The 10444-nt window shown below is 39.9% G+C and overlaps 1 protein-coding gene across 1 annotated transcript; it reads right to left on the bottom strand.

The window, feature by feature from the left end:
* Positions 1–716: 716 nt before the first annotated feature.
* On the bottom strand, positions 717–10046 carry RBM43 (RNA binding motif protein 43). Its single transcript, XM_073240055.1, is given in 8 exon segments — positions 717–1039; positions 1042–1454; positions 1487–1583; positions 1586–1682; positions 2506–2525; positions 3150–3237; positions 4925–5188; positions 9963–10046. Coding segments are annotated over 8 exon segments (1386 nt in total).
* Positions 10047–10444: the final 398 nt, after the last annotated feature.

Here is a 10444-nt window from a genome sequence, read left to right on the forward strand (position 1 = left end):
TCAGATCATTCTGTCACCTTTAAGGAAAGATTTCTCCATTGTTTAAGGAGAATTGAGGGAGACTCATTTTATAAAAAGGAGAAGTACATACAGTAATTAAAAGCATAGCAAGTTCCATTACATCTCTTTGCTTCAGTTTCCTCATCTGTCAAAGGGAGATAAAGACAATACCTCCTCACAGGGTTACTGTCAGGACTGAATAGGTAAAGATACGTAAAGCACTTGGATGGATGCCTGGTAAATAACTGTTTACTTTTATTCTGATCATCTAGGATCTCCTTCTTCAAATGCTGTTACTTCAATTATACACATATAAAATAAAGGGGGAGTAAAGAAAAAGACACTATACTTTCTTCATCGTTCTTAACTATAACAAAAGAACCAAATTTTATGTAAATGCTTAAGTTGAATCCCATTATGTCCAGTAACTTTGTACCAATGAGCTTTAGACAAGATAAAGTTTAACTGCATCAGAAATGTTTTTCATCTAAGAAGTTTCTAAAATGAGTTTCACGAGCATGCTATTTGGGGTAAATGCACACTTTGTAAATAAGGAGTTGCAGTGACATACTAATAACCATCCAAATTTCTTATAGTTAGAATTAAGGCTACTTCTTTTTCTAAAAATTGGGGCTGCAGAGAAAGTGAAATTTCTTCAAAGTTCAGTGAGATTTTTTTCAAAGTTTTATATTGTCTTTGTAGCCAGATGACTGGGTTTAGTTCCACCCTATTCCTTGCCAGCTGGACAACTCTGGACAAGTGTTGTAACCTCTCCAAATCCTATTACTTCCCCTCTTAACATGGGGACAACAATGCCTCCAGTGAAGGATGCTCACAAGGATTAAACGAGACAATATGTGAAAAGCTAATGGCATTGTCGCCACTCTGTAGGAGAAAGCAGTAGCCTTTATCTTTACTATTGCTGAGATTTTATCACCTACCTTTTGCCTTACTAATTTCATGACCTCCTTTTTAAACAAGTACATGCCAGAAGGAGATCCTGTAATGTCAATGTGTATCCTACAGAAATTAATCAGAACTGAAGGTACCTTGAACTTAGTTGTTCACATGCCAACTTAATAGTCCTTTTATCTCTACTTTCCCTTCCTTCCAAAATAAATGTCTCCTTTTTAAGTTCAAAATGAAAAGCATGTGACTATTTCTCAATGAACCCTTTTGCATCATTGTTTGGCTAAGAACCATCTTGAGCACTGTTTATCCAAACTGTGGTGGTTTCACCATCCACTCTCACCTGACATACAATGTGAAATTTTTTCAGTGTGCTTTCATATAAGCTGCTTTTCTTCCTCAGGTAAAGGGAAGCACCTGTGTCAAGAACAAGCCTTTCTCCTCTGCTAGTAGTCTCAGGTACTGAGGGTCCGAGTGACGCCAGAGAGTTACTAGTTCTCTGTGTACTCCCTCTGAGGCTCTGCTTATTCCACTTTTTCCCTGCACTGATAAAATTCTTGTTTTTTTCCTAAAATACAACATGCTTGTAACACCAGATTCTTTGAGCTTCTTGAGAGCCATGAATGATCCCTGAACGGAGATTCTTTCATTGGATTCCCAAGGACTGAAGCATAAGTTGGTATTTTCCTTTTTAGCTCCAATACCAGACTTTCTAGAGTGTCTTGACCCAAAAAAACAGAAAGATCAAGGAGAGCACTTACAGAGCTAAAGACCTAAAATGAAACGTAGAAAAATGACAACAGTACTGTTAGTCCAGCCATCTACATAAGCACCTTCTTTTACTGCCACTGTCCCTGCATCTGCAGCAGTTACCCTAAACTGGGCTCCAGATGCCGAGCACAGACTGGCTTCTTGCGCCCTAGCAGCGCACCAAAGGGATCCCACAGACCCATCAAGGCCAGCTACCTTTTTGCCTTACTAATTTGGGATGCACAGACTCTCACCGCTTTCCCCAAAACAGAGGTGGTCAAATATTTTTTACAGGGAGAATGTTTTTTTGAAACAACATCTTGAGCCAAGCCCATAGATATGCGCTGTTCTGGTTCTGCTCCGCGGGTAGAGGCCTCTCTAGGGAACCCTCCAAGTTTGACGTTCATCAGATGGCTGTATAGGACCCTGGGTTTCTTACCGAATAGTTTTAAACCAATGCTTTTGACTTAAACTAGTTCCTCATATTTCCACTTTTCTGGCCTCTTCAAAGCTTTTTTTTTTCACCTCTTCAAAGCTTTTTTAATGTTTATCCTAATTGGGTTTTTTCACTCCCAAAATAAGTCTTTAGGTAAATACCTGGCATACCCATGACAGCATAAAAACTCACTGCTGCTTTCAAGCATCAGTGGGACATATAGAAACATAGAACAGTCCAGGCAATAACTGGACAATTTCAAGGCCCAGATTTGGCCCTTAACTCTGACTCAGGTTACCAAGTTTGCATTTTCTTTGCTAGAAGTAATAGGGTGAGAGTGCTCTGTGCTCCTACATAGGGAACACTTTGCAGAGGAAACAGGATCTGGGAACATCAGAGGCACCACTTACCTTTTCACTAAAATGAGAGACTGCATTACGCAGGTCCACACATCAGTCCAAACATCTCCCCCTAGACAGTGTTTCTTTTTTCCAATGACCTTCTAGGCAACCAGGTGGAAACAGCGCCATCAGAAGTGTTTGTGGCATGATGCAACTAGTAATTATTCTAATTAATAATAATAGAAATGCTCAAGTGTATTATTTAGAAAGCCTAAGATTTTTTCTATATTTTTCTCTTAAATTTAACATTCATTCAACTAGTTTTCCTTTCTACTTTAACATGTTAAAATTCATATTATGTGTAACTATGATCCTAATCATACTTTTAAAAACATACACACATATATATATACAGCAAAAACCTAAAAGTAAATCCCCCACTCTGTCAATTATGGCCGTGAGGAGACCTTACCTTCTTGAATCCTGAATACCCCACTGTCCTGTGCTCCTCTAATTCACTGGCTGACCTGCCCAGTCTTCTTTACTAACTCTCCCCCTCTTCCCATTCTCTAGATGTTGGCATGCCCAGGCCTCAGGCCTCAGAAGTCTTTGCCAACATACCTCCCCCCGCGCCACCATGATCTCAACAGTTTCCACAGCTTTAGATACTATCTCTGCATATATCACTTCCAAAGTCTACCTTAAGCCTTGACCTTTCTTCCTTCTGCCTGTAGAAATCTCTACTCCATTCTCCAGATAGGTATCTCCATGACCAAATTTCAACTCTTCATAACTATATCCCTTCCAAAAGCATCTCAGAAACAATACCTAATCCATCAATGCATCCTGAATACCCACCAGTTCTCGATTACCTGTTGTCTTACCACCCTCATCAACACAGCAATAAAACTAGTAGCTCCTATTCTACGTATCGCTACCAGATTGGCCATCTAAGAAATGGCATCCAGATTTTGTTGTTCTCTGAGCAAACTCTCTAAAGGCTTCCTTTCTCACTCAGAATAAAATACAGGTATCTTGCCTCAAACTGTAAGTTACTTAACATAAACTGGCCCAGCTATCCATGGAACCGTGTCTCCTATTGCTTTCCCCCTTGCTCATTCCACTCCAGCCACACAGGCCTCTGCTATTCTTCAGAAAGCTCAACATAATAACCCCTCAGAGATTCTTCCCCATCCTTCCTTTAGCACAGTGTTCTTCCTCGTCATTTGCATGAGTCTTTACCTCATTCAGGTCTGTCAACTACCACCTAAACAAAGAGTGTTTCCCTGCCCATTCTATCTAAAGCACCTTCCATCACATTCTATCCTTTGATTCTTCTTTATATTTTTTCATAGCACTCATATTATATATAGATATAAATGAATATATAAACATAAGTACATATATATAACGTGTAACTATACAAATAAAGCACCCAACATATCATATATTCATTTATTGCTTGTTTATTATCTCTCCTCCCCCACAGATGTATGCTTCATGAAAGAAAACAATTTGCCCACTTCATTCATTGCTTGATTCTAAAGGCCTAAAATGATCCCTGACAAATAATAGGCACTTGATAATATTTGTAAATAAATGAATGAATGTGAGCCCTCTTTCATGGGAGCTCTCTCTTTCTCTGAGTTACCAATTCAACATATACATTATTAACTTCAAAAATGCCACAATCCCCTTAGAGAAGTAAAAAGGAGCCCTTTCTGCCATCGCTTTTTCTGACCATCCCCACTAAGAATGGCTTAATTAATGGTGACAGATAAAGGTACTCATAATCTATAGGCTCTTGGATCTCTCTAGATCCTGTCTTCCCTCAGAGAAAAGTCTCTTCTACTCCTACTTCACATGATACTTTTACCTCCAAGAGGCTAGTGGGGAGACTAATTTTTCTCTGGCTATTTATTCTGCCAGCCACTGAGGTATAAGGAAGGCTTGACCCCCTTCATGAGGCTAGAGGGGTAAATATGTTCTGCAGACCCAGCTTTCTCAGCTATGTCAGGAATGGATGAAGGGAAAATGGCTTAATCTGATCCCAAATTCAAACCATATTTCTCCAATCCAACTATACCAGTAATAAAGCAGATACTATATTTAAAAAATCCACTTGTTGATTTGAAGAAAGAGAAGCAAATGGTGTAATTATACTGCTGAAACCACCTCAAAATTCTCAAAGTAGTTATCTTGTTGGTGAGAGTATAGGTCGTTTTGGTGGGGATTGTGGGGGAGGTTTCTGTATTTTACAACTTTTCTACAATAAAATGTATCACTTTTATCCCTAGATATAGAAATTCAAAATATTTTTTGTCTTCAAGAATTTGTCAGCTACAAGCAACTTTATCATGAGCCATTTTCACATGTATTTTGCTAATGCAATATTGTGCCACTTTTATACTCAGAACACAATAATTTCTTTTAAAAAAGCTTCTTTAAACGTTATCAATCCCATGAAGCTGTTTTAGTAAAATTCAACTGTTAATTCCATTGCAGAAGTATTTCTAAGATGACAAAAATTTGATTTGGAAACACCTTTTTTTCCTCTGAATGTTACATATGCATCTGCCTCGGTACTTGTTGGATATAGCACATCTTCAACAACTCCACCCTCATTCTTACTTTCTTGGTAATGAAGCTTCACTACTGAGATCAGTAACTGATCATCACAAAGGCCAGCCGGCAGACCAGCAACAGCCATTGTTTCATAGGCCTTGGATTTCTTGTCATTCAAACCTGAGGCCTGTAACAGAAACAGCAGAACTCTCTATTTAATGTATGATTCTACTTAATACAGGCAATATTACACACCAGTGGGAGAGGCTATTTTATTAAATAAAATTAATAATGTCATTGATTAGATACTTGAGAAAATTAAGAATAGATCCTTCCCTCACACCATGTCAACATAAACACTGCATGAATTTGAGTTAAATGTAAAAAAGTGAAAATTTTATTTTTTAATAAATGCAAAGAATTGGTTAATAATTGTCTAATTTTAGAAAGGCCTTGAAATACTGGAGATTACAAAGGAAAAGATCAAGAGATACAATCTTAAAAATTTAAATTTAAAAAGTCAAGCCCACCACAAAATATGGTAGTTTGGAGATGGCTGCATGTTTTCTTGATTGCAGAGTCCAGAGTATATAAGCCAGTAAGAAACAATCCACTACTTTTTTGGTCAGAATCAGCAAAAAGTCACCAAAAAAACAAAAACCCAGGCAATAACGTTGGGGCTACAGTGAAGTATATCTTGCTTTCCAGCACATATCCAAGATGGAATTCAGCCTCAGAGAATACATGCTTATTGCAAACCCTGCATGCTAGGCACAGAGTATCAAATTGTGGACCTTCCCTGGAATCCTTACTTGGACTCACTCTCTTTGAATTTTTGGCATTATCCAGTTAAGGGGCTTCCATTTAAATGTGTTAATTTGCTCCCCAGCTCATTTAGGGAAGTGGACCTATATGCTTCCCTTATTGCTTATACAAAATAGTCTAGCCCAATTATAGGAGAGCTCAGATACCATCTATCCTAAATTACCCCCAGGGAGTAACAGATGTTTCATTGGCCTGAGTAATGGTTAATCGACCACAAAGATGTTTTGGTATCTCGGTTCGGAGAACTCTGTACCCAGAGTACAATAGGCAATAGGCAAACTACTTCAGACCTCCCAGGTCACAAAGACAGTCTAAGCACACACACAGTGGCCTGTCCATCCAATACCTTAAAATGAAAGTAAAGGAATTAAAAAGAGAATAAACCCAGTTAAAGGGAGCAATCAGCATTGGAGAAATTGCAACAAATTTCTGGAAGACTGAAATCATCAGTAGTACATGGAAGGATAAGACAGAGTGAAGGAGTTAACCTAGAATCAGGAAGAAAGTGCTGCAGTAGAAAGGTGACAGCCTTCCAAGACAGAACCTCAGAAATGAAAAAGAGACCTAAAACCGAAAGATTAGTTGAAAACCTAATGGCAAAACAACTGCTCCAGCTGTCTCTTCACATTCCCTACTCCCAGTGTGAACACACACCCACATGAACAAGTGCATACACACTACAATGAAGACAACCTAGGGGGAAAACCCAGGATAATTTTGCTTTAAAAAAAAAAACTGAATGAACACTCTAGGGAGAATATGACCTGCTAGTAGTATGGGTGCTGGCACCCCAGAGCAAGCCCCCCACTCCTCAACTTTTAGGCATCTGAAGAGGCTCCAGCCTACGATCAAAAGCTAACCTAAAGTGTAGCATGATCTGTAGTCCTCCACGGAATATTGAAAAAAAAAAAAAGAAAAAAAAAGAATCCATTTGACACAGCTGCTAGGAATATTCACCTGTAAGTAGAAAAAGGAAAAATATATGTGTCTTTGGGCCAAAAGGAGAAAAAGTAATCACAATGAGACAGGGACTGTGGGTGCAGTCAGAGTAGGGTGAGGGCCTCTGGAAAAAGCAAGGCAGGATATTTGCAGTCAGAGCAATGTAACTACATGCAAGGAAACCCCCTACCAACACTCTGTGTTAAACATTAAACTCTAGAGTCATTCTTCAGTGAGATCAGTTAATATTCCCCACATAAAGAAGAGTAGCACATGTTTTTATTATCCTAATCGTTTGTAACCATGTGTGAGATTCACTTTAGCATGCTAAAAGGCCCAGGCCTATGTGCTTGTCTTTCCTCCTTCAGACCTGAAGAGATGATTTGCGATCTGGGCAGTTAATAATGGCAAGTAAACCCAGCCATAAACAACATAGTAAAAGACAGGAAGGATTCCACCTTAAAGATAAGATTGCATTGTAATACCCAAGAAGTTAAGAAGTAAGATTCTTAACTTACTCTTTAGCAAATTATACCTCAGCCCACGTTGGGGGCTGGGCAGGTGGCCTTGTTTGATATGCTCCCAGACCAAGACGCTGGTATCTCTGGAAGAAATCAAAGCAGGAAGTTCCATCTGTTAAGTTAATTCTAAATATTCAGGGACCACTTAACAAATTCACACCCCTAAGCCTTTTTTTCACGTTCCCAAAAATCCTCAACTGCCTATAAAACCCCCAGACAATACACAGCTATGGGCTCTCTTGTCAAGCCAGGAGCTTCATCCTCTCACTTTATCTCTAAATAAAAACCTCTCCCTGGCTCTCCTACCTTGAGAGTTTGCCAAGTTCATTCTTCAGCTCTGCAAACAAGAACGCGGCTTCAACAGCACACTAGTACACCACACTGTAAGCAGTATTTACTATTTGCACACTGTAAGCAGTATTTACTATATAACACTCATTGGTTTTTTTAATTTTAGGCTAATTCTGCTTAGTCTTGAAAATACTAAAGATGAAAGTATGATTACAGAATAAAATGGAAACATTCAATCTTGTCAATGTAAGAATAAAGACAGAACTACCAAGTTGAGATAAAAGAAAAATTGTACATTACAGAGAATCATGTAACACTACCAAAATTTTAAGTGTATTACATAACTTATAAAACTAACCCATAGGAGAATTTAAAATAATACTAAAACTTCCAAATTTGGAAAGTGGGAGGAGTCAGAGAGCTCTCATTTATCACAGTGGAAATTCAATACAAAATTACTAAAGTCAATGATGACTGCCCCCAGAATATGCACTCTCGGCATCTCTGGTATTTCAACTGGAACTATTAAAATAACGTGAAAAAATGTACCTATCTGATGAAATAGCAATTTTAAACCCACAGTGTACAACTAAATTTCTTAGAGCATATAGTACCTTGTCAATTAGTTGATCAATTACAAAACAGTACTAATTAAGCATACGTTCTTTGCCTGGAAGTATCCTGGGTACCGTAGACGACACATACAAAGAAATAAATCATACCTCTTTTCCTGAAATTCAGTTCCACCACAAAAATTTACTGCGCATTTATTACATGGGAGACACCTGAATAGGCTTCAGGATTACCAATATATAAAAGGGCCTCTATGAATGAAAGGGAGGCAGACACATAAATAAATCATTTCAACAGAGCTTGATAGGCACAAAAAAAAGGAGACCTATTTCTCTAAAATTAAAAACAGACCAACACCTAACAATGTGTGAGACTGTAAGACCTTTCACAATAAAATGCTAAAATATACAATCAATCACACCTAGGATTAGGAAGTGAGATAAATTCTGGCTAAAGCAGTCAAAGAAAAGCTTCATAAGAGAAAGGCTTTGAAAGCTAAGGCCAAATTTTAATTGTTGTTGAATTCAATTAAAAACTCAAAAGAAGTGTTCATGACAAAAGCAAAGGGACAGAGGGCTAAGGGACAAAACCAGTTCATGTTGAGACATATAAAACAAAGAGGGTGTCTCTTGAAAATGAAACTCATAATAATCTACTGACTAATTATTAGAGAAGACACTTTTAATGGAGGAAAAATGTTTCTTAAAATACTCAGACAACTAGATTGCACAGAAAACAGAAAAACTACATAAAAGTGTTCCTCCATCCTTGCTCCAAGTGATACAATGTAATTATCCCAAAATAGTTCTCTCCAGCAGAGTTAAAAATAACAGAAGAGATTTTTTTTCAGGTTTTTTCAGGGAATTTTACTTCACAGGCGATTTGTCTTGATTTATTATACAACATCTGGCTCTAACAGTCCACACGAATCTGATGGCTGGTGAATTAGCTTTCTTTTTGCTCCTCGGCAATATCAAAGAAACACTTTCACCAAATTTAAGTTCAGAAAATATTATTCCACTTCTGCCTTCATCAATACTAATGCCATATTTCTCTATTCAAGTGTCTACATTTATCTTTAAAACCAAAGAAACTTCTCCCTGATGGTTAGTTCATCTCTTCTACCTAAGATTAAGGAGAAAAAGAAATGCTTGGAAATGGCCTGACTTTGAAGAGTTACCATATAGAAATACAGGATTTTGAAACAAATCCAGCTCTTTGGCCACACTTACTAAAGTGATGGCACTTTCCCTCTATCATTGATATATTTTAAGAGACTTCTGACCGTTGCATCAGAAAGCAAAATGATATAAATACTGCGAGCTTATGTTTGTAAGGAAGGCACTAAGGGAGAAATAGATTCATTCACTGCATTCGTTTATAATTCTTCAAAGGAGTTGCAGGCTTTCATTGACGTTGCCTTTAACTGTCCACCCGTTGAACAAATCGCACTTTTGTCCCACAACTGCTTTGTCATTACCGGGGAGCTTAGCATTTCTGACCAGGAATTAAAGGCCTTGCCACTGCCTTCAAGCGCTTGATGGCCAAGAACGCACAAGGCTAAACCTTGAATTCGTTATCTGTTCTTGCTAACCAGCGCAGATGGTGAAAACAGAGCCCTTTGTGTCCGCAGAAAGGACTAAGGCCCCAAGAGAGAATCCCCAGTAATGCAGACAAGACATCAGGCGGCGCCCTTGGCTCCGATCCTTCTGGCTGGCCCCCTTTTCAAAAGCGAACTGTGGTCTCCATTTCTGAGTAATTCTCCCCGCCCTTGTTCTCCAAGGCGTGGGTGGGCAACAGTTAAGCCCTAACACAGCCTTGGAAGCGATGCCCAGACACAACAGCTGTGTCCCTGACGACGGGGCGCTGGGTGCGGAGGTTACCTCGACGCTCCATCCCTTCGGAGCCGCACCCCTCACATGACGTACTGTGCATTTCAGGCGCGCGAGGGCCTGTCACGCGGGCAGGGCGCGGGGCAGGTGCAGGGCGCGGGGCCGGTGCAGGGCGCGGGGCAGGCGCAGGGCGCGCTGCGCCGGCTGGTCTGCCCGTCTGCTCCCGGCCGCACGGCCCCGCGCCCCCACTGTCCCCGGTCCTTCTAGGGAACGGGGCGCCGGGCCGGGAGGACCCTCCCCTGCAAAGTCCAAAGCGAAAGCAACTTGCTTTGGTGGAGGAGAGACGCGCCCTCGGCGGCCTGCAGGGCCCGGGCAGCGCCCGGAAGGAAGCTTTTGGTTTCGGTCTTTTGTTGTTGTTGTTGTTGATGTTGTTGTTCCCGCTCGCTTGGAGACCGTGCGGGG

The sequence above is a fragment of the Manis javanica genome, chromosome 7, assembly GCF_040802235.1.
Source record: "Manis javanica isolate MJ-LG chromosome 7, MJ_LKY, whole genome shotgun sequence".
Lineage (NCBI taxonomy): Eukaryota > Metazoa > Chordata > Mammalia > Pholidota > Manidae > Manis > Manis javanica.